The sequence below is a fragment of the Mobula hypostoma genome, chromosome 7 (genome assembly GCF_963921235.1).
Source record: "Mobula hypostoma chromosome 7, sMobHyp1.1, whole genome shotgun sequence".
NCBI lineage: Eukaryota > Metazoa > Chordata > Chondrichthyes > Myliobatiformes > Myliobatidae > Mobula > Mobula hypostoma.
This window is the reverse complement of record NC_086103.1, coordinates 115,287,355-115,312,498: the sequence shown is the minus strand read 5'-3', so window position 1 is coordinate 115,312,498 and position 25,144 is coordinate 115,287,355. Positions and strand designations below refer to the sequence as shown.

General features: G+C 41.5%; 1 protein-coding gene across 5 annotated transcripts in view; it reads right to left on the bottom strand.

Moving 5' to 3' along the window:
- mtmr2 (myotubularin related protein 2) overlaps nt 1-25,144 on the bottom strand; it is a 129,463-nt gene that overhangs the window by 56,844 nt on the left and 47,475 nt on the right. For all 5 annotated transcript variants that reach the window (XM_063053820.1, XM_063053822.1, XM_063053825.1 and 2 more), the window contains 2 exons: nt 23,603-23,697; nt 6,508-6,618 (listed from right to left, as the gene is read on the bottom strand). In XM_063053820.1, coding sequence (XP_062909890.1) covers nt 6,508-6,618; nt 23,603-23,697 — 206 coding nt within the window. The remainder of the gene's footprint in view (nt 1-6,507; nt 6,619-23,602; nt 23,698-25,144) is intronic.

Here is a 25,144-nt window from a genome sequence, read left to right as displayed (position 1 = left end):
TAAATTGTAAACTAGGACATAATTAAGTTGGAGAGTAAAACAATAGTGGAAAGTCAAGAGCGGATATGTTGATGATATGTAATCACAGGCCGATTGGATATGATAATGTAGCTAAGATAGGAGAATTGCTATAAAAAATACTATGTACAAGAATCAGCGGGCAATCAGCAACTAGCTCACTGACTGTCTCAGCTTTGATTTGCAAACTAAAGTTTAAACTTCTTGAATTTTCTGCATCTCCTTGTCATTTGTGAGAAACGAGAAACCACAACAAAATTGGTGTCACGAACAGGATCGGAAAGAGACCCGTGAGGAAAGGGAACGGCAGATTGGGACGCTTCCCAGTCCCTTGGGGACCCTCATGGGGCTAACAGAATTAAGGGTGCACCCAGAAAAAGGTAAGCGCTTTTTGCGATAATTCGGACTAAGAATTCTGTTGGTTGTGGGGGGGGGTCTCGGGGACTCAGAAGTGTGAAGCAACTGCTGAAGGGTTTCTCCCATCCAAAGAATCTGGCAGAATTGGGGATAAAAGGAGGCTCAGAGGATTGATCAAGAACACTGCAGTGGGGGGTAAGTACGAATAAAGTAATAAGAAGTTAAGTAAGAAAAAATTCTACGTGGTGCTGGTAAGTCCCTGTGGATACTGCTTCCCACAAAACCAAGGTCTGAATGGGCAGGGAAAGAAAGGAAGAGAAAATCCTCGTGAATACCGCCTTAAGAAGTGTAAGGGTCTGAATAGATGAGGTACAAAATGAAAACTTCTGTGGATACCGCCCTAAGTAGGGGTCTGCACGGGCAGAACGTAATAGGAGATAAAGGTAGTTTAATAGACAATTCAGACGCTGGTAAGATAAACCATAAGGCTAAGGCATAGAAATCGAATTAGAGAAATAGTATTATTAAATAGGTCAGTCATGAGATTCTAAGAATACCATAATAGAAAAAGGAAAAAGAGGACAACATGACAGAGAAAGGAACAGCAGTAGAAATACTGAGCAAAAAGTTCCCAGTAAGTCAGGATGAGATCATAGAAACGTCAGAGAAATGGGAAAAAAGAACCAAAAATCTGGTCACGAAATGGCCAAGAGAAGGAACGTTTGATGTAAGCTTATGTGAGGAAATGGAAGCGCTAATTAAAAATCACAAACCCAAAGATAAATCCAAGAAAAGAGAGAAAAAAAGAAAACAAGAAATGGAAGTGTTAAAACTCTTTAGGATGGAGGGAGAAAGGTTAAGAAAGACGGGAAGTATATTAATAGTAAGTGAAAAAGACACTGAGAAACGAAAGGAGCAGACTGGTAAAGAAAAGGAAAAGCATAACAGGGAGCCGGCTTCGGCTCTACACCCAGATCTGAAAGACGAAGAAAAACCTCCTCCCTATTATGAGAAAGGAACCCTTAAGCAGTGTCCAATGATAACAGGAAAAGTGGATCTAAATGGAGAAATTGAAGTCTGGGATACCGAGGAGGAAAGCAGGAATTACGAAAAGGAGAAGGAGGCACTATGGAAGGTAATAGAAGAAGACAGGGCAAGAATAGAACAGGAAAAAAGGAAACGATGTAGTAACAAAGGGAAATCAAGCTGCAGACGAAGCAGCCAGGAAAGTGCCTGGGTGTACATCGGCTGTTATTGCACCCTAGGTAAGCCTAGACCCAGAACCTATGGTAGAGGACCTAATTGAAATACAAGGAAAAGCAACTTTGGCAGAACAAACACTGTGGAAACGAAGGGGGGCCAAGCAGAACCCAGAAGGCCTATGGACCACGGAAGATGGCCTACTGCCAGCTCCCACCCCTTTACTGACTATCCTGATTTCAGAAGCACATGGGCTGGATCATTGCGCAAGGGGGGAAGTAATAAGGAAAATAAAAAAGGATAGATTTTGGTCGCCTTATTTACAGGCTTCAGTAGACCATGTATTGTCACAGTGTGAGGTATGCGCGCAGAATAATGTTCGGAAAGGAATTACAACCCCAATAGGTCATATACCCGTACCTGAAGGGCAATTTAAATATCTAGTGATTGACTATGTAGACATGATAAAAACAGTAAGAGGGAAAAGATGCATGTTGGTGGTAATCGACAGATTCAGCAGATGGGTAGAAGCAGTACCCTCGAAAGATCAAGGGGCAGGAACAGTGGTAAAATTCCTGACAAATGAAGTGATCCCAAGATTTGGGATACCGACAGAAATTAACTCAGACAATAGTTCAGCTTTCATCCAAAAAGTGGTCAAGTTAGTACTGCAAGCACTGAGAATAAAGCAGAGATTTGGATGTCGGGACCTTAAAAACCAAACTAAACAAAATCTGTGCAGATACTAAACTCAACTGGGTTGATGCACTACCGTTAGCATTAATGAGTTACCGCACGCAGACTAATCGGATGACGTGTCTAACACCGCATGAAATGCTAACCGGAAGGCCCATGCCAGTACCCCAGTGGAGAGGACCATATAAAGGGCCTAGTTTGGAACAATTGGAATTGGAATTAAAACAATACATGCAGCAACTAACTATGATACATAAGTCTATTTATGCACAGGAAAAACAGAAAGAGCTGGAGACCGTTCAAGGGGAAGGACCAATGAAGCCAGGCGATCAGGTCTACGTGCGAGCGTTTTGAAGAAAATGGAACGAACCAAGAAGGGAAGGGCCCTTTACAGTAACCAAAGCTTCACCCACCACAGTTCAAGTGGAAGGATGCCCCACCTGGTATCATCTCAATCACTGCATTAGAGCAGTCCCGCAGGTACAGTCAGGTGGGCCACCTGAGGTAATTGGTGAAGAGGAACAAACAGTAGGGAACAGACCAGAGGAACAAGAAGCTGATACTGAACCGCAGGAGCTTGACCAAGTAATAAGGGAAGTAATAAGGACAGGCCCGAAGACCCTAAGGATGGGGTTATGGATGGTAGTACTCTTTCAGATAATGGGGATGACTTGGGGGCGACCAGTCTTGCCCCTCGGGGTGATACACTCAGATACACTTGTGCAGACTTGGAGACCATTAATTTGGCAGTTGTGGCATGGGACGTTTAGGATCCCACAAAACCTGAGAGAAAGGAGTAAGAGGAGCACAACGATTACCTCCGTACCATGGTACCAAAACATGTGGTACCAAAGGGCAAATTATACAGCAGGGATGATGAAGAGGCAGAATTGTTATCCGTGTTCAAGGGCAAGCCCTGCACAGCATGTAGTCCCTATGCCCTACAAGTCCTCCACTTCTGCGCAATGGCGAGGGGAGCCTAGGGAGCGGTGTGAATGGCAGTGTCCGAGTGCGACCAAGGTTTGTTTCATGAGGGCTTGCGTTAAGGTAAATCCCTGTTATCAGAAGTGTGTGGCCAACACACCAATGTGCCCTTATTGGTGTATGTTATACCAGGCTTCCTTGCAGTTTGATCAAAACAAGCTTGCCTCTAACTGTAATTACAGCAGACCGTGGGCTATAAATAAAAGAAGCCAGACACCCACATTGGGAAAGCTTAAAATGCAGGAGCACTTGAGTTACGAATGCTTCACATGGACGGGCGATCCCTCGGTTGGGCATTTCAGTGGCAACTGTGTTAAGACTTGGGATGTAACCCCAGGCCGAAGATACAAGACAGGTACCTCTCTGCCCAAGGGTGCACTGGAAGCCCAGACCATCCCATTAGCAGATACCTGGTGGCTGTGTGGACAGGAGGGAGGTCTGAGATCCACGCTCCCCCTCGGATGGACAGGTACATGTACGCATGTTATGCTGATTCAAGAAGTTGTAGTATCCCCTGAAGTACAGTCTGACATCTCGGGGCAACAGACACTAAAATGGAGGAAGAGAAAATATCAGCCCGACCCGACGATTCGGATCGACAATATAGGACAGCCGAGAGGTATACCTAACGAGTTTAAGGCAAGAAATGAGATTGCTGCGGGCTGGAAGTGTTTGGTGTCAGCAAACACCGTTAGGCTGGGAAGCACTTATACCCGGATAGGGGTTAGCAAAAATGTTGAGTGGATAAATTATATTTATTATAATCAACAGAGATTTATTAACTACACCGATGATGCACTAGAGGCCTTGGGGCAGCAGCTAGATGCAACCAGTAGAGTGGCGTGGCAAAATAGACAGGTACTAGACTGGCTACTGGCAGAGAAAGGAGCGGTTTGTGTAATGTTTGGGGAACAGTGCTGTACTTTTATACCGAATAACACTAGTCCGGAGGGATCATTTACCAGAGCAATGAATAAACTGAAAAATCTAAGAAAGGAAGTTAAACAAAATGCAGGGTTTGGACATCAGTTCTTTGACTGGTTAGATAGTAAACTAGGAGGATGGGGAGCATGGCTGACCAAGATTGCAGTAACCATCGGTATTGTATTGCTAAGCTGTGCGGTCATTCTGTGCTGTTTTCTTCCATGCCTCAAGTCGCTTGTAGCGCGTGCTGCAATGAAATGGTTTCCGATGCTCCTGGAAATTATTGGGTCGAGCCCTACGGAGAAAGAAGCACCGATGATGTATTCGTACAGTCTATGAGACACGCAAGGCAAACAGGAGAGAGATGATAATGTGGGTAGTAGACTGTGAAGGCTCCTGAGTCTTTTTCCCTGTCTCAGATACGAAGGGACGGGTTTTTGGCTCAGCGGCCTAGGGAGGTAGGGAGAGAACACTTTGAGTCCTAAGCGCAGGAAATTATAGTTGAACCCAAATTTGGGAATAAATGCTGGGCTTTATTTGAGCTTTTTGTGCATGGACTCGCAGTCCTCTCTCTGTATATGAGACCCTGTGGGTCTCAAAGGGAAATTATATTGGAAATGTGTATATGAGACCCTGTGGGTCTCAAAGGGAAATTATATTGGAAAATGTAAATGCACACATTGTATTTTCAAAATGTAAATGCACATACTGTATTTTCTACAGTATTTATTATGTAACCACTGTTAGCTCATTAGAAGGTATTCACTATGCAGCCATGACTTTTGACTATTAATTCATGAGAGAACTAGAATGAAATCAAGTAGAAAGATAACGGTGGCGGGTAAGATGATGAAATATGTGGCAGTATGTCGATGCAAGATTAATTAAGAAATAACTGTGGTTAGGGATGAGAAGACATATGGTCTAAAATGTAAACTAGGACATAATTAAGTTGGGGAGTATAACAATAGTGGAAAGTCAAGAGCGGATATATTGATGATATGTAATCACAGGCTGATTGGATATGATAATGTAGCTAAGATAGGAGAATTGCTATAAAAAATACTATGTACAAGAATCGGCGGGCAATCAGCAACTAGCTCACTGACTGTCTCAGCTTTGATTTGCAAATTAAAGTTTAAAACTTCTTGAATTTTCTGCATCTCCTTGTCATTTGTGAGAAACGAGAAACCACGACAAAATGTGATCAGATATTTACACAAGTCCAAAACTAGATAAAGAGAACCCAATTAAACAAATAACACAAAAATTATACTTGTTCATTTTTTGAGAAAAATGATCCAATATTACATGTATTTGTTGGAAAAAGTATGTGAACCTTTGCTTTCGGTAACTGGTGTGACCCCCTTATACAGCAATAACTTCAACATTTCTAGTAACTGTTGATCAATCCTGCACATCAGCTTGGAGGGACCTTAGGTCATTTTCAACAAAAAAGAGCCCAAAATTTTATTTTCAAATTATACACTTCCATGGTCTTTCCACAAGTTCCTTTGCATAATATTTGCTTTAATGCTCATTGTAAAAAGAGTCAAATTCAGGCTAAGTACACAATCTACTAGCTTTTCTGGGCTTCACATTATCTGCCGTAATCATTTCTACTAATTAACGAATCCATAATCTTTGGACATGAACCATTTTTAACTTTCAGTGATTTTAGTTTTAGACCATTCAGAAATAACTTTGACTATTCTTTTTAGGTCTAAAGTTGAATGATCTCATATCCACCCACACTGAAATCCATTTGCATGAGCCTTTAAGCTTAATGAAACTATTGTACATTGCGTACTATAATGTGGAGTGTGTAGGCCAGCATGGGTGGTGCTTCTGCATGACGAAAAGAACTTTTCCACTTGTCTGATGCTCTGCTTCATGGAGACAAATTTTATGTTAATTGATCTTTGAGTGATATTAATAAACTCAGCACTGCAAGAGATAGTTTAAAATGTTGGTCCACACTAGAAGTTCTCAAAACACAAACTGTTAATGTTGCAAATACACCAAGCTGTGGATACTTCTGAAAACAGCCACGTGAAGCATCAATTTGGCTAGGATCAGTGGACTGAAACACAGAATAAAAAAAATAAAATGTTTTGGATTAATAATTTAACAAAGATTAACATTAAATTAACCTACCACACACAATTGTGATTTCACCTTAAAACAGCTTCATTGCTTTGGAACGTCCAGTTGTTAGAAGCACTACATACAAACAATCCTTATCCTTTAAATTAACCAATGAATTAAAGCAGATTTTATAGATCAAAAAACAGTAAACAAATTAATATTGTTAACACAAGCACCAACCTTACAAAAGATTTCAAGACCATAAGAGTTCTCCCCTCGGCTAGATGCTCCACCAATCTTTTCAACACGACTGATCACACCCAAAGGAACATCGAGAACAAAAGGTGGATCCTACAAAATGACAAGAACCCAACCTCAAGATTACACAAGTAAAAGCAGTTCATTATTACTAAAAGGATGAAGATTAAAGTTACTTCATAATAAGAAGAAACATTTTGTAGGTAAGTTACCCAGTGCGAAACACAACCAATTTAACAAAATATGTCTATTTCTATACTGACAGCTAATTCATTTACAAATACAATGACTGTAAAGGCACCAAAACAGACCCATTCAGGCAACAACTCTTTGCATTTTGCCATTTAGAGACCACCAATTATTCATACTTTTAACTCTTTCCATTCGGCTAATTGCCTCATTAGTTCTAGAATTTGCCTAACTTAAATAAAATATAAACTCATGGATTTGAAGATGAAGTATTATATGAAATAATGCATTAAACTGTAATGTGGAGGCCCATAATAATTATCATTCATATCTAGTAAACCTTCAAAAATTAATTTAGGCTTGGCAGGCATCAGTTACTTTTTACAAATTCATGACACAGCTCTTTCACATTTATTAAAAACCAAAATGACAAGTCTCTAACCTAGAGGAATGGCTCTGGAGAAAATAAAACTAGGAAAAATATGGGTGATAACATTTTCGGTGGCATGAAATGGAAACTATCAAGTCATAGCGCTTTGTTAATTATAGCGTCAGAGCCGTACAGCACCGAAATGGGCTCTCTGGCTCACATCGCTTATGCTGACAGTGATGCCCATCTGTGCTAATCCTATTTGCCTGCATTAGGCCAGTATCCACTTACTTATTTCCCATCCAAGTACCTATCCACTTGCTTTTCAATCGGAATTGCATCTGGGTAAACATTCTTAATTCTCAAAACTGTGCACAGCAAGGGGTACTTGCATGGGGGTTCTGGATAGGTTTGTCCCACTGAGGCAGGGAAAGGTTGGTCGGGTGAAGGAATCAAGGATGACAAGAGACGTGGACATCTGGCCAAGAGACAGACGCATACTTAAGGTTTAGATAGTAAGGATCAGACAGGGTTCCACACAGTTATAAAGTTGCCGGGGAGGAGCTTAAAAATGGACTTAGGAGAGGTAGAAGAGAACATGAGAAGGCCTTGTCGAGTAGGACTAAAGAAAATCCCAAGGCATTCTACATTAATGTGAAGGAAAGTTAGATGACTAGAGTCATCGGTGAGGGATAAAAGGAGAAATGTGTTTGGACTCTGAGGAAGTTGGGGACGTTCTTTAATGAATACTTTGCTTCGGGATTCACCAGTAATAGGGCTCTTGACAATTATGCAGAACAGCATAAAACAGACTGATAAGCTGAAACAGGTTTACATTAAGAAAGAGAATGTGCTAAAACTTTTGAAAAACATTAGGATAGACAAGTCCCCATGGCTGGAGGGGATATTGCAAGGAGTTATTGCTGCTCCTTTGGCGGTGATATTTGTATTGTCACTGACCACAGGAGTACCACCAGCAGATTTAAGTTTTGAGATAGAAATATTATTTTGTTGTTCAAAAAGAGTAATAAGAATAACCCTGAGAATTATAGACCATCGAGTCTTACATCAGTGGTGGGCAAACTATTGGAGAGGATTCTCAGAGAAAGAATTTATGAGCATTTGGAGAAGCACAGACTGATTAAGGATAGTCCGCATAGCTTTGTCAGGGGTAGATCGTGCCTCAGGAGCCCACTTGAGTTCTTTGAGAACAAAACAAAATTAAGGAAAGTAAAGCAGTGGATGTGGCATAAATGGATGTTAATAAAGTGTTTGACAAGGTTCCTCATGGTAGGCTCAGACAGGCAGGAGGCATGGGATCCAAGGAAATTTGCTGCATCGATTCAGAATTGGCATGCCCATAGAAGGCAGAAGATGGCAAGAGATGGAGTTTATTCTGCCTGGCAGCCCATAACTAGTCATGCTCTATAAGAATCTTTGTGATTCTTATAAGTGACTTGGATGAGGAAGTGGAAGGGTGAGTAGTAAGTTTGCAGATAACATGAGGGTGGTGGTGTTGTGGATAGTGTAGAAGGCTGTCATAGATTACAACAGGATTTTGATAGAATGCAGAGTAGGGCTGAGAAGTGACAGATCGAGTTCACTCCGGGAACACGTGGTCATACACTTTGGAAGGTTGAATTTCAAGGTAGTATTCAGGGATAATGGCAGGATTTGGAGCAGTGTAGAGGAACAGAGGGATCTTGTAGTCAACATCCATAATTCCTGCAAAATTGTTGCACAAGTTGATAGAGCGGTTAAGAAGGCGTATGCTATGCTTGTCCTCATTAGCTGGCAGATTGATTTCAAGAGCTGCAAGGTAATATTGCAGCTCTATAAAACTCTCTTTGGAGCACACTTGTAATATTGTATTCAGTTGTAGTTGCCTCATTATAGGAAGGATGAAGAAGCTTTAGAGAGGGGTTAGGGGAGATTTACCAAGATGCGGACTGGATTAGAGAGCAAGACTTATGAGGAAATGTTGAGTGATCTAGGGCTTTTCTCTTTGGAGCAAAGGAGGATGAGAGGTGACCTGATTGAGGTGTACAAGATGTTAAGAAGTATAGTGTGGACAGCCAGAGACCCTGGGACTGAGATGGTTAATACAAGGGAGTATGATTTTAAGCTCTGCCTGGGGTGGTAGTGGAGGTAGATACAATAGGGACATTAAGAGACTCTTAGATAGGCACATAGATGGAAGAAAAATGGAGAGCTATGGGGGAGGGAGGGTTAGATTGATCTTACAGTAGGTTAAATGTCAGCACAACATTGTTGGCTGAAGGGCCTGTACTGTGATGTATTGTTCTATGTTCAATGCTCTGACACTTCAAGTGCTCCCTATCTAATATTTTGTACAGCTTACGGCTGGTTAAAATGTTGACATAACATTGTGGGCCAAAGGGCCTGTACTTTGATGTATTGTTCTGTGTTCAATGTTCTAACACTCCAAGAGCATCCTACCCAATATTTTGTACAGCTGCAGCATGAAGTCCCAACCAATGCTTTATATAGCTGCTAGATGATGATTCGTTACCTTTACTATTATCATCATTTTGCTTGCTTTGGAGAGTCTCTGATTTCACTCAGTATTAATTCCCTGGGATGTCGCTATTCACTTCCCCTAATTGTCTGCAATTTCAGAAAACTATGATTTCATCTGACCAGCCTTTTCCTACCGTAAAAATGTGTCCATTTTAAACTCTTTTGTACTTTCCTGTTTTGCTAAAGTTGGTTATTTCAATCAATGAAGGCTGTGTGGGGTGGGTTGGGTGGGGGATGGAAAGAACCAAATAGAGCATTTACAGCAAGCAACCATTTATCGCAAAAAAGTTAACTGAAATAGTACAGTCTGATTGAAGTACAAAAGTACACATACTTAGGACAATAAACAAGTTGATTAATTGTTCTTAATTGTATTCATTTGGGACTTACTTACACCTGCATTACAACTAAAGAATATAATGAGAGCTTAATGTTGTTACATTTGATAAAATAGTTAATAGTTAATCCTTATCCTGTCCTCAATATGAAAGATACAGTAGTTGTTGAAGATAACAGTAAGTGGCTTAGGAACTGGGTGTCAGTCTGAGAGTAGAATTTATGACCTCACTTTATTAAATTCAGTGAAATATTAGAAATACTCAAAAAAGTATAAAGAAGGTTATCACACAAGAAAACTGCAGAATTCATACTCACAAGATGGCTTTGGAATCTTGCCATTTGGATCTTTGCCTGCTCATTACATAAAATTCTAACTTTTGCATCTCAATACTGTTATTGTGCTTGGAGAACAAACTAAAATGTACAAAACTAACAGAAGCAAATACAAAATAGTGAAGGCCTTCCTAATCATTTTAACAGGCCATTTTGGACAAAGGAAATACGAAGTAGAAGTGGGCTACACCAACCCTGAAAAATGCCTAAATATTGAGATCTGGTACAATTTTTCAAGGTTACTATTTTCCTCAACCCTAAACAACACCCTCCCGACCACCAACCCCCACTCACAATTTTTCTGAAAGTATGCCAGAATAAAGGCAAACAGAGAAGGGAGAGAGGGTGTTGTTTGCCAAAAAGACTATTTAGCAAAGCAATACTTTTATTGATCAAGAATCATCTTTACCAAGGATCAAGTTTATTCACCATACATATTTACATGTATTAGGAATTTGCTGAGGTGTGTTGACTCAACATACAACAAAAAGCAACATTCAGAAGTTCCAAAGAATAAAGAATTGTATAAAAATAATATTAGAAGAACACATATGGATTAAAATATGCATAATTGCATAAATGCCAGGATGTAGTTACAATGCAAACAACATTATAAAAAGTGGTTTAAAGTGTTTACAGTGCAGTGCAATGACTGAGGTAATAAATAGAGGGTGGGTGTTGGAGGATTTAACAAGAATGGTTGATCAGATTAACTACCTGGGAGAAGAAACTTTTGTTTTTACAGCCCTATAGCACTTTTCAGAAAGGAGATTTTGTAAAAGCTGTTTGCTGGGTGGGTATTATCTGCAATTATTTTTTTCCTGGCCTCTTCTTTGTCCTAACATATGGTATACAATTCCTGCAGTGATTGTAGATTGCAGCCAATGATCTTTTTGTTTACTGTCCTGACAGTTCCCTGTAGCTCTTGTATATTATAAGAAGATGCTGCATCAAACCATACAGTAATGACTGATGTGAAGATGCTCTCTATAGCAGTGTAGAATTGCACCAGTACGTTCTGGGGAAGATGGAATTTTAGCAACTGCCATAATTACATCCTCTGCCGAGACTTCTTGATAATGATATGGTTCTCTTACGAGGTATTGTGAAATAATGATGTTCTGGAACCGGAATGGTGAAACTGTACTGACTGTAGAGTTACACACATAACCTAATGTCCCACCTCCCCCTCGTACCCCATCTATTACTTATTTTTATACATTCTTTCTCTTCCTCTCCTTTTTCTCCCTCTGAATATACCCCTTGCCCATCCTCTGGGTCCCCCCCCCCCACCTCCTTGTCTTTCTTCCCGGACCTCCTGTCCCATGATCCTCTCATATCCCCTTTGCCAATCACCTGTCCAGCTCTTGGCTCCATCCCTCCCCCTCCTGTCTTCTCCTATCATTTTGGATCTCCCCCTCCCCCTCCAACTTTCAAATCCCTTACTCACTCTTCCTTCAGTTAGTCCTGACGAAGGGTCTCGGCCTGAAACGTCGACTGCACCTCTTCCTAGAGATGCTGCCTGGCCTGCTGCGTTCACCAGCAACTTTTATGTGTGTTGCTTGAATTTCCAGCATCTGCAGAATTCCTGTTGTTGACTGTAGAGTTGTCGATGATGAGCGGGTGTAGAGGAGATATGTTTCTCCTAGAGTCGATATGCATCTCTGCAGTTTTAAAGGCATTTAGCTCCAAATTGTGATGTCACCACAACACTCGCTTGCTTTACTTCCTGGTTGTCCTTGGATTCATTGCTTCTGGTGACTTAGCCCAATGGCTAGAGTTATCTCCAAACTTCATCAATTTAAATAATGGATCACTGGGGACTCAGTCACTAGTGTATGGAGGAAATAGGAGGGGGAAAAGAACACACACCTGTTGTGCAGCAGTGCAGACTGAGCGGGATGTGAAGATGTGCTTGTCTAGCTAGTCTCACAAATCGGCAGAGATGAAGTTGATGCACCTGCAGCTAGGACTTGGTAAATTAAGTTTGGAAAGTTTCTCTTGCTCAAGCTCAGGGATGATGGTATTGAAGGCTGAACTGAAATCAAAAAAGAAAATCCTGACATATGTACAGGGGTAAGTGAGGTGTTGTGTATGAAGTCCAGACTGATGTCAACTGCATCACCTACAGACCTGATGGTTCTGTCGGCAAATTGCAGTGGATCTAGAAAATTTTGAGTTCTGGATTTGAAAAATGACTTGACTAGCCTTTCAAAACTCTTCATTGTGACTGATGTGAGAGTAACTGGCCATTTAAGAAGGTGGGGGAGGGGAGGAAGGAACACAAGGTGATAGATGAAACCACGAGAGGGGAAGCAGTGAAGTAAGGTGGGAAGGTGATTGGTGAGATACAGTGCTGGAAAAGGGGGAATCTGAAAGTTGAAGACAGAGACCATAGAAGAAAGGAAGAGGGGAGGAGCATCAGAGGGAGGTGACAGGCAGGTAAGGAGATAAGGTGAAAGAGGGAGACAGGAATGGGGAATGGTGAAGTGGGGAGGGGTATCATTACCCAAACTTCAAGAAATCAACGCTCATACCATCAGGTTGGAGGCTACTCAGACAGAATATAAGGTGTTGCTCCTCCAGCCTGAGTGTGGCCTTATCCTGGAAGTAGAGGAGGCCATGGACTGACATGTCAGAATGGAAATGATAAGTAGAATTGAAATGGTTGGCCACTGGGAGATCCTGCTTTTTGTGTCGGACAGAGCGAAGGTGCTCGGTGAAGCGATCTCCCAATCTATGTCTGGTTTCACCGATATGCAGGAGGTCACACCGGGAGCACCAGATACAATTTTTTATTTAATATGTATATACTCTCTGTATTGTATATACTCACTGTAATTGATCTACTTTGTTTTCTTTCAATATTATCATTTATTGCATTGTACTGCTCTAAGTTAACAAATTTCATGGCACGTGCCGGTGATAATAAACCTGATTCTGATTCTCAGTGGATTACCTCAACAGACTCGCAGGTGAAGTGTCACTTCACTTGGAAGGACTGGTTGGGGCCCTGAATGCTAGTGAGACAGCAGGAGGGAGATCAGTGGAAAGGGACGAGTAGTCAAGGGAATCATGTAGGGAGCGATCCCTGCTGAAAGTGGAAAGTGGGGGTGGGGTGGGGGGGAAGGAAAAATGTGCTTGGTAGTGGGATCCCATTGGAGATGGTGTAAGTATGGAGAATTGCGCACTAGAAGTGGAGGCTAGTAGTGATAGGCAGGGGTAGTAGGTAGGGGTGGTAAGCAAGGACAAAAGGAACCCTATCCTTGGTGTGGCAGCAGAAGGATGAGATGAAACCAGATATACGCAAAATGGAAGAGATGCTGGTGGGGGGCATCATTTACGGTGGAGGAAGAGAAGCAGATGTGGCAGAGACGGAGGAACTGAGAGGAGGGATGGTGTTTTTACAAGTGAAAGGGTGGGAAGAGATATAGTCCAAATAGCTGAGAGAGTCAGTGGGTTTATAAAAGATATCAGTAGATAGACAGTCTCCAGAGACGGAGACAGAGTGATCGTGAAAGGGGAGAGAGGTGTCAGAAAAGGACCACGTAAGTTTGAGGGCAGGGTGGAAGCTGGAAGCAAAGTTGATGGAATCGACAAGCTCAGCATGGGTGCAGGAAGCAGTCATCGATGTAGGGCAAGAAGAGTTGAGGAGAAATGCCAGTGTAGGCTTGGAACATGGACTTAGCCGACAAGAAGGCAGGCATAGCTCGACCTATGCAAGTGTCCATGGCTACTTCCCCTTCTCCAGCCCTTTATCCTTTCACCAATCAATTAATCAGCTCTTTACTTCACCACTCCCCCCCCCATTTTCACCTATCACCTGCCACTATGTACTTCTTCCTCCCCTCCTTCCACCTTCTTACTCTGCCTTCTCTTCTTTCTCAATCCTGAAGAAGGGTCTCGGCCCAAGATGTTGACTGTTTACTCTTTTCCATAGATGCTGCCTGACCTCCTGACCCCAGCATTTTGTGTGTATGCTTTGGATCTACAGATTTTCTCGTGTTTGTGTAATTTAGCTCAATAATCTTTGATTTTTTGGGGACTGGAATAACTATAAATTTGTTGAAACATGCTGAAACATTGTATAGTTTAAGAGAATGATTGGAAATGTCTGGGAAGACTGTAGACAGCTGGTTAGCATAGTGTTTAAGGATAACAAGGGAGATGGAATCAGGACCAACAGCCTTCTCGATATTTTGCTTCCTCAATAGCCTTCTCACCTCTTCCTTGATAACAAAATTTGTGAGGCATTAGTGGCTGAACAGGCAGTAGAGGGGGTCTTTGCAGTGTGAAGAGTCAAATCTGCAGCAGAACTCATTTAACCAGTTCTGGAGGAGAGGAGTCATCGTGGAAGAGGAGCGTCTTCTTTATGTAGTTGGTAATGGACTGAAGAACAGTTGTTTGCAGAAAACTGGTTTTCCAGTTGGACTCAACATTGGCATTTGGCAGCTCTGATTGCCTTCTCCAGACACAGCTGTACACAGTGCCTTGTAAAGATATTCAGCTCCCTGCCAACCCTTTGTTTACAAAAATGAGTATTACAACCATGGATTTTTAATCACAAAATGCTGGAGGACCTCAGCAGACCAGGCATCATCTATGGAAGAGAGCAAACAGTCAATGTTTCAGGCCGAGACCCTTCTCAGTCTGAAATGTCGACTGTTTACTCTTCTCCATAGATGCTGCCTGACCTGCCGAGTTCCTCCAGCATTTAGTGCGTATTACTTTGATTTCTAGTTTCGGCAGATTTTCTCTTGTTAGGGATTTTGATGAATTTAGCTGAGAATTTTTATTTTTGAATCACATGCTCCTTTCCCCCTCCGCCCCCCCCCCCCCACAGTAGAGCCCCAAAACAGGGAAAACTGTAAAACATGAAAAATTTAAAATTCAAAAACTGAAACATCAGCAGTTCAAAAGCATTCACCCCATTTTGCTCAGTACATAGTTGAACCACCTCTCACAGCTACTACAGCCAGCAGTTTTTTTTTGGATAATTCTCTATTATCTTTGCACAAGATTTGCCCATTCCTCTTTGCAAAATTGCTCAAGCTGTGCCAGGTTAATTGGGGAGCAGTGGTGGAGAGCAATCTTGAGGTCCTCTCACAGATGTTTGATCGGATTAAGGTCAGGATTCTGACTGGACCCTTCAGAGACATCAGAGACATCAAGCCACTCTGGCAGTGTGCTTTGGGCCATTGTCCTGCTGAAAGGCAAACTTCCTCCCCAGTTTATTCTTTCTGGCAGAGGCTAGCAGATTTTTAATCCAGAATCTCTTTGTATTTAGAAGCATTCATTTTCCCATCAATCCTGACATACCTTCTGTCCCTGCTGCTAAAAAGCATCCCCATAGCATGATGCTACCTTCAACATACTTCACAGTAGGAATGCAGTTAGCTGGCTGATGCATAGTATTAGATTTATGACATATGTACTTGAATTTGTTTAAATCTTACATCCATCCAACAATGTGAGGGAGTAAAAATCTTTGGGTTATGACTGTCTCAATGCACATACATGTGAGTATGTAAGACTAATAGCTTGTAGAAAAAAGCTGTCCCATAGCTTGTTGGTCCTGGCTTTAATGCTGCAGTACCATTTGCCAGATGGAAGCAGCTTATGGTTGGGATAACTGATGAGCCCGATGATCTTCCAGGCCTTCTTTATGCACTAGCTACTGTAAATGTCCTCAACAGAGGGAAGTTCATTACCACTTAGTGTTGAGGCTAAAAAGTTCCACCTTAGTGTTATCCAACCTCAGACATTCTTCCACATCTTTACAGTATCTTCCAAGTGATGCTTTACAAAATCTTCATGGGCAAGCATATGAGTTTTTTTTTTGTCAAGGCTTCTTCCTTGCCATTTTTCCACTAATAACCTTTTTGTGCAAGGCCTTAGAGATTATGGATTCATGAACTTCATCACTAGTTGCAGCCACTAATTTCTACAGCTCACTGGGAATAACTGTTGGCGCAACAGTAGCTTCTCTTATAAGTGCCATTCTTTTTTGGTGACTAAGTTTGGAAGGGCGGTCTGACCTTTGCACTGTGCTGTGGTTTCATATCTTTTCGTCATTTTCACGATGGACTGCACCGAGTTCCAAGATATGCTCACTGCCTTTAAGATAGTCTTGTACCCTTCTCAAGATTTGTGCTTCCCTATTGTAATTTCCCTGACTTGCATTGAATGCCTTTTTGTCTTCATTTTAGTTCGTCTGTTGAAAATCTACCATACTGTTGGACCTTACAGAGAGTGGGGGTATTTATTCTAATGAGTTCATTGAAAACAGGTGATCCTCCAGTTTTCTACATCAACAAACTGGGTGAGTTGATAAGGAATATTGCAACTGCGGAAAATCAGCGTAGTAATTACAAAAGGGAAGAATACTTTCTAAGCCACAAAAAATTTAGTTTTTAATACTTTCTCAGCCTTACAATCTTGGTTTTAATTTTTAATAAGTTGTTGACAGGTTTTGGAACTTTTCTTTTGATTTGACCTGATGCACAATGTTTTGTAGATTAGCTCAGAAATCCTACTTCAATATATTTTAAATTTAGAAAATGAGTGTGGAAATAGATGTGGGGGCTGAATACGTTTTCAAGTCACTGTAAGTTCTGTGTTGAATCAGGGTTTCATGCCTTTTAGCTATTTTATACCATGAAATTGTTCCTGCAATCCCCAAAGCACTGTTAAATCCAGAAATACAGCACAGAGCCATAGCCCATCACAAAAAAAAATGGTGAGACGGGTGGTGTACAGGATAGAAATAACTTGAATTGGGTTATGAAGACAGAACACAAACACTCTGAATTCCCATATGTATCTTGTGACTGTTGCTTTTATTATCTGCCGAGTTTCTATCATCTGCACACACTATGTTTGTTTGGAATAGTTTGTTGTCTTAAGGACTTTAGTTTCCAGTTTCTGAGAAATAGTCTTGCCAAGGTTAAATAAAATAACATAGAAACATAGAAACATAGAAAATAGGTGCAGGAGTAGGCCATTCGGCCCTTCGAGCCTGCACCGCCATTTATTATGATCATGGCTGATCATCCAACTCAGAACCCAGCCTTCCCTCCATACCCCCTGACCCCTGTAGCCACAAGGGCCATATCTAACTTCCTTTTAAACATAGCTAATGAACTGGCCTCAACAGTTTGCTGTGGCAGAGAATTCCACAGATTCACCACTCTCTGTGTGAAGAAGTTTTTCCTAACCTCGGTCCTAAAAGGCTTCCCCTCTATCCTCAAACTGTGACCCCTCGTTCTAGACCTCCCCAACATCGGGAACAATCTTCCTGCATCTAGCCTGTCCAATCCCTTTAGGATCTTATACGTTTCAATCAGATCCCCCCTTCACCTCAGTAGCCCCCGCTAATCTCCCTGCCAGGATATTGGTCCCCCGAGGATTTAAGTGTAACCCGTCCTTTTTGTACAGGTCACACCTGCGCCAAAAGAGGTCCCAATGATCCAAAAACTTGAATCCCTGCCCCCTGCTCCAATCCCTCAGCCACGCATTTATCCTCCACCTCATCGCATTCCTACTCTCGCTGTCGCGTGGCACAGGCAGTAATCCCGAGATTACTACCTTTGCGGTCCTTTTTCTCAACTCCCTTCCTAGCTCCCTATATTCTTCTTTCAGGACCTCATCCCTTTTCCTACCTATGTCATTGGTACCTATATGTACCAGGACCTCTGGCTCTTCACCCTCCCACTTCAGGATATCTTGGACACGATCAGAAATAACCATGAGGAGATTAGCCATTTACAGATACTGTTGAAGCACCTGGAACACAAGCACATCTAGACAAGATGCACAAGGATTCTGGTACTCAGGACGATGCAGCATCTAGCCCTACTAAACCATACTGAAATATTAGCCAAAAAAAAAAAATCAGGCCATCGTGACAGCATCAGGCATAGCAGAGACAATGAGACTAACATTGACAATCAAAGTACACAGAGGGAGTTGCAAGATAAGCACAATTTAAGTCACAATTCAATAAGTAGTGCAAAAAGAGAGCCGCAGAGATTTCATCTGCTGTAGGCCTATTGTGGCGATAGAAAAATGGCATCAGGTCTAGGTGCTTGCTTAGGCAGGAGTTGATTCTAGAAATAACAACCCTCTCAAAGTACTTCACCACAGTAGATATGAGTACCACTGGGCTATAGTCATTGAAGCATCTCACCCTGGTCTTCTTGGGCAGCAACATGATTGTTGCCCTTTTGAAGCAGGTAGGAACATCCTAGTGCAGCAGAGAGTGATTGAAGATGTCCTACCAGTTGGTTGGCACAGGTTTTCAGAGCCTTACCAGGTACACCTTGCAAGAGTTCACCTTCTTGAAAGATGTTCATACTCCACCTATTCTGCCTTTAAAAGATTCAGCTGTTTGGTCTTTGTAGAGAATGGTGAAACCATCAAGCTGCAACATTGTGTCCAAAATGGCTGGGGATAGCCACGTTTCCATGAAGCACCGTACACATCAGTCGGGGAGTGCAAACACCTTGCTCTGAGGTGTTCAATTTTATTTTCCAGAGAATGCACATTCACCAGCATGATAGTAGGGAGTGGAGGTCTAAAGTTTCTGCATTTCAATGGTACCTGTGAACTGGCTTGGCTTCCATTTTCCTAAAGGGGAACTGCACTCACAACCTGATTCTGCAGACTGGGATCTTCCAATTTTGAGTATGGATATTTTTAAACAACTTAAAGCGATGTCGTTCACTGAAGTACTCATGGATGTGACTGGATTTCAGCTGTAGTATCCCAAATGGGAATATCAGATGATTTCCATCAGTTGCCCCTTATCAGTGCCATCTTGATGTCTGAAAACCTGGCACTAGCAACACAAAGCACTGAATTTTTTTTACTCAAGACTTTTCATGAGGAGTGCTAGAAGAAAGAAATGGGATGCATTACAGGTAGGATATTAAAGGCATTTTCTGGTGGGGAGCAGTGAAGAAGCATTTCCTGCATAGAATAGCTGGGGCATTTTTGTAAAGTGTTCAGCAACAAGGCCTTGCTTCAAGGTTCTTACTGACTAAAAATGTAATTCATCACCTGTTCTATGTTCTTGCTGTGGACTTATGCTGCTGAATGGTGAAGTAACATAACGTTCAGTGGACTGTTGACCATGGAGACTATCGTTGGGCTGAAAATTACATCACAAGCCCAGATATCTAACCACACTTCTAAATGCATATTACACATTAAATACTGATTATTGCATGTAGTTTTGTGGAGAAATATTCTTCAATTTTGGTGGATGTTTCAATGGTAATTTCAAGCAAGTTGGTAAAGAATTACTTAGTTGTCTATTCATGCTCCTTGGTCTTTAAATAACCTTGATGCAATTGCTTTAAAAGAAAGAAACTGTTGTTGCTTTCTGGAACTGCATTTGATGCACGTTAAATGACCTGACAACTGATTTTAGATTTCAGCTGGTTCTTTCATTGCTTCTTTATATAAATTAAGCCTACAACAGACACGGTTCTACACAGTTACAAAGCAGCCAGGATGGAGCTTAAGAATGGACTTAGGAGGGGTAGAAGGGAATACAAGAAGGCCTTAGTGAGGATTAAGGAAAACCTCAATGCGTTCTACACATATATGAAAAACAGTAGGATGACTAGAGGGAGGGTAGAATCAATCACGGATAAAAGAGGAAATGTGCCTGGAATGGAAGGATGTAGGGAATGTCCTTTAATGAATAATTTTGCTTCAGTATTCAGCAGTGAGAGGGACCTAGATGAATGTGAGGATAGCAAAGAAAAGGCTAATATGCCAGAACATGTCAATGTTAAGAGAGGATGTTCTGGAACTTTTGAAAAACATTAGGATAGAGAAATCCCCGTGGTCAGATTAGGTATACCCCAGGTTACTATGGGAAGCGACAGAAGAGATTGCTGCACCTTTGGCAATGATCTTTGATTCCTCACTGGCCAAAGAGTAGTATCAGAAGATTGGAGGATGGCAAATGTTATTTCTTTGTCCAAGAAAGGTAATAAGGATGCTCCTGGGAATTACAGACCACTCAGTCTTACGAGAGTAGTGGACAAACTTTTGGAGAGGATTTTTAGAGACAGGAGTTAAGAGCGTTTGGAGAAGCACGGACTGATAGGGATAGTCAGCAGGGCTTTGTGAGTGACAGATAATGCTTCATGAGCCTAATTGACTTCTTTGATGAAGTGACAAAACAAATTACAAAGGTAGAGGGGTGGATATGATATATATAGATTTTAGTAAGGTGTTTGACAAGGTTCCTCATGGTAGGCTTATTCAGAAAGTCAGGAGGCACGGGATCCAAGGGAATCTGGCTGCCTGGGTTCAGAACTAGTTTGCCCACAAAAGACAGGGGGTGGTTGGAGATGGAGCATATTCTACCTGGAGGTCGGTGAGCGGTGATGTTCTGGGACCCTTGCTCTTGGTGATTTTTATATATGACTTGGATGAGGAAGCGGGAGGATAGGTTACTAAGTTTGCAGACGACATGAAGGGTGGTGGTGTTGTGGATAGTGTAGAAGTTTGTCTTGTAGGTTACAACATCATGTTGATAAGATTCAGAGCTGGGTGAGAAATAGCAGACAGAGTTCAATCCAGAAAAGAGATTCACTTTGAAAGGTCGAACCTGAAGACAGAATACAGGGTTAATGGCAGGATTCTTAGCAGAAGGATCCTGAGGTACACGTCCAAAGATCCCTCAGTTACCACTCAAGTTGATAGAATGGTTAAAGGTGGCATATGATGTGTTCTTTCATCAATTGACTGAGCTCAAGAGCAGTGAGGTAATGTTGCAGCTCCATAAAACTCTTTTTAGGCCACAGAGTATTGTGCTCAGTTCTGGTTACCTCATTATAGAAAGGATGTGGAAGCTTTACAGAGAGTGCAGAGGAGATTTACCAGGATGTTCTCTGGATTAGCAAACATGTCTTATGAGGAATTGCTCAGTGAGCTAGAGTTTTTCTCTTTGGAGTGAAGGAAGATGAGAGGAGACTTGATAGAGGCATATAACAGGATAAGAAGCATAAATAGAGTGGAGAGTCAACACTTTCTTGCCTGGGTGGCAATAGCTACTATGGGGGGGGGCGGGGGGGAGAATGCATTATTTTAAGATGATGGGAGGAAAGTATAAGGGGGATGTCAGAAGTAAGTCTCTTATTTTATACAGAGAGTGGTGGGTGTGTGGAACACGCCATAGGTGTGGTAGCAGAGGCAGATACATTAGGGATATTTAAGAGACTCTTAGATAGGCACATGACTGAAAGAAAAATGAAAGGCTATGGGGCAGGAAACGGTTATACAGGTGTCTCCCGCTTTTCCAACGTTCGCTTTATGAAACCTCACTGTAACAAAAGACCTACATTAGTACCCTGTTTTCGCTTTCAGAAGGTGTTTTCACTGTAACAAAAAAAAGTGCGCGATAAAAGGCAGAGCGCGCCCTGAGCAGCCGCCCTCCCCCGGATTTGGAACTGCATTGCTTTAACACATGCCTGTGAGCAGCCGTTTGCAAGATGAGTTCTATGGTGTCGGAAAAGCCTAGAAAGCTTGTAAGGGTGTTACACTTAGCGTAAAACTAGACATAATTAAGCGTTTCGATCGTGGTGAACGAAGTAAGGACTAAGTGAGTTTGGCTTGTGGAAGCTGACGAAGACGATGTTGAAGAGGTTTTGGCATCCCATGACCAAGAACTGATAGATGAAAAGCTGATGCAATTGGAAGAGGAAAGGATAACAATCGAAACCGAATGCAGTAGCGAAAGTGAAGCAACTACGTGAGATTTTCGCTGCAATGATAAAGTACGACTTTAATTTTGAAAGGGTACGTAGGTTTAGGGGATATTTGCAAGATGGTTTGAGTCCTTACAGAGAACTGTATGATAGAAAAATGCGCGAGGCTCAGCAGTCAAGCAAGCCTTCCACATCAGCCACAGCAGACGACGAACCTCAACCTTCGACATCGAGGCAGGCAGTCATAGGAGAAGATGAGCTGCCTGCTCTAATGGAAACAGACGATGAGATGAGTGTCCCACCACCCCAACACCCAGGCTGCCGTCAGATACGGTACCGATTTGCGGAGAATGCAGCAGTAGCCGGGAGGCACACAGCACATCTTTAAGAAAAAAGCTGAAATAAACATGCTAATTAATTAGGTGCCGCCCCACACGTAAATGTCGGCCCAGATCAGAGGCGATGCAATCGGCAATCGGCACTGATCTGGGCCGACAATTATGTGCTGGGTGACTCCTAATTAATTAGCTTGTTTATTTCAGCTTTTTTTTTTAAAAGATGTGCTGTGTGCCTTCCGGCTACCGCTGGACCCCTGCGTGCCTCGCGGCAATGTATCAGTCGGTGGCCTGGAGGGTGGGGGCCACGGCGCCACCCCAACCTGCGAAGACTCAGTCTAACACACCATCATCAGTGTGCTCTGCGCTGTCTTCCCAATTCCAGTAAGTGATACTACACTGTACATAGATTATTTCTACTTTATATCAGCTGTGTATTTTTACGTGTTATTTGGTATGATTTGGCAGCTTCATAGCTTGAAGGTTACTGGAGTGCGCTTGCACCGTGTTTTTGCCGACAGCGCTTGCGTGAGATTTTTGCTACGGAGAACAGTGCAGTAATGATTGTGGAAAAGTATTTCTACTTTACATGGGCTGTGTATTTATCATATCATTCCTGCTTTTACTATGTGTTACTGTTATTTTAGGTTTTATGTGTTATTTTTGGGTCTGCAAACGCTCACAAAATTTTCCCATATAAATAAATGGTAATTGCTTCTTCGCTTTGCGACATTTCGGCTTACAAACCGTTTCATAGGAACACTCAACCTTCGGATGGCGGGGGAAACCTGTATTGATCTTAAAGTAGGTTAAAAGGTCACACAATATCGTGGGCCAAAGTGCTGTACTGTTCTATGTTTCTTCAAAAAGAGTTATTGAACTTTGTAATGCACTGACATACAGAGCATCAAAACAGCTTTAGCTACCACCTCCCCAGATAAATCTGCATGCATAGGGAAGAGCTCTGCAGTTATCTCTATAACTTAGTATTAAAGTTAAAGAGATGCAACAGTTTCTTCTATTTATGTTTGCAATATCCCTTTAGTGAAGAATATTTTGCATATATGCATAATGAAAGAGCTATTTAACTTCTTCATATATTAGAGATCAAATTAAATTTTTTTAATCATTTTCTCGATTTTGATTTTATTTGAACTTTTCATCCAGTTTTAACTTTAAGTAGTATTAAAAACCTTCAACTAAGAATTTCCAAACATGCAAAGAAACATGTTTTAACAGATTACCCGCTCCAAGCTTTTGAAATACAGTCTGTAGTTTGTAACAGTCAGTGTTCCTTTCACGGTACCAGTAAAAGGGCAAATATAGGTAACATCTTTGGCTGTGAAGATAAAAGAAATTCAGGACTGTTGTTAATAATTTGTTGCACTCTACATTTAACAGATAACAAGTATAAAACATTATCACACTACAAATAATAGACACCTTCAAACATATATTTTGAAATTACAAATTTGCCATTAGTCTGCAAAATACAGCTACTGAAAAATAATTATTTACCTGTACTGTGCAAAAGTCTTAGGCACCCTAGATTTTTCATATAAATTTTGTTTTAGATGTTTAGTTTTTTTGTCTTCTGCAAGAGTGTGTCGGTAGAAAATAGCTAATTTTAGATTTCCAAACATTCATTTTTCAAAAAAGTTAAATGTTACAGAAAAAGTTTTGTATTTCATTAAATAAAGTAACATTAATTAATAGATTAATTAATTATTAATTGTGGTTATTACTAACCACTTTTCAAATAAAAACTGAATACTTTATAGAAATCAGAATCAAATTTACTATCGGCATATGTCATGAAATTGGTTAACTTTGCAGCAGCAGTACAATGCAATGCATGATACATATAGAAAAATTGAATTACAGTAAGTATACATGTATATTAAATAGTTAAGTTAAAATAAATAGTGCAAAAACAGGAATAAATAAAGTAGTTCATGGGTTCAATGTCTATTTAGAAATCAGATGTATATAGCCCAGTGCATGATTAAACGAAGTTAACAGACAGTTACTACTGATTGAAGACATAATGAACTGAATCAACTAAACTGATTAACTAAAACAGAAATGGGCATAGAAGGAGTCAAACTGGGCAAAGGAGAACCAGACTAAAAGGTGAGGGTGTAGCAGATGTGACAGTTAAACCCTCAAAATCATCAATTCTTACACCATGGCAAGTGAGCATGAGACAAGGTGGTCATCCTGCATCAGCAAAGTCTCCCCCAAGCAGAAATTTCAGAGCAGACAGTAGTTCTAAGATGTGCTGTCCACGTTCTTCTGAAGAAACACAAAGAAATGGGCAAGGTTGATGACCAGAAAAGCAGTGGTTGGCTACAGAAACAGAGTACAGCAGACGAGAGATACACGAACTGACGTCCCTTCTAAATCAGAGGAAGTCCAGCACAGCTATCAGCTCTGAACTCACAGGAACCACTGGAACCCAAGTACAACTCTCTACAGTCTGGAGAAGTCTTGTCAGAAGTGGTCTTCATGGAAGAGTTGCTGCCAAGATGCCATTCCTCTGAAATGGAAACAAAGCCAAGAGACTCACCTATGCACAAAGTAACACAAGGACTAGGGTGCTGAACAAAGGCAGCAAGTACTCTGGACTGACGAGGAGGTAGTTGTCCATAGAAGAGCTGGAGATCACTGCTGGATGAGTGTCTGCAGCCAACAGTGAAGCAAGGCGGAGGTTCCCTGCAGGTTTGGGTCTGCATTTCTGCAAGACTTTGTGATCTAGTCAAAATTAATGGATCATCAATTCTGAG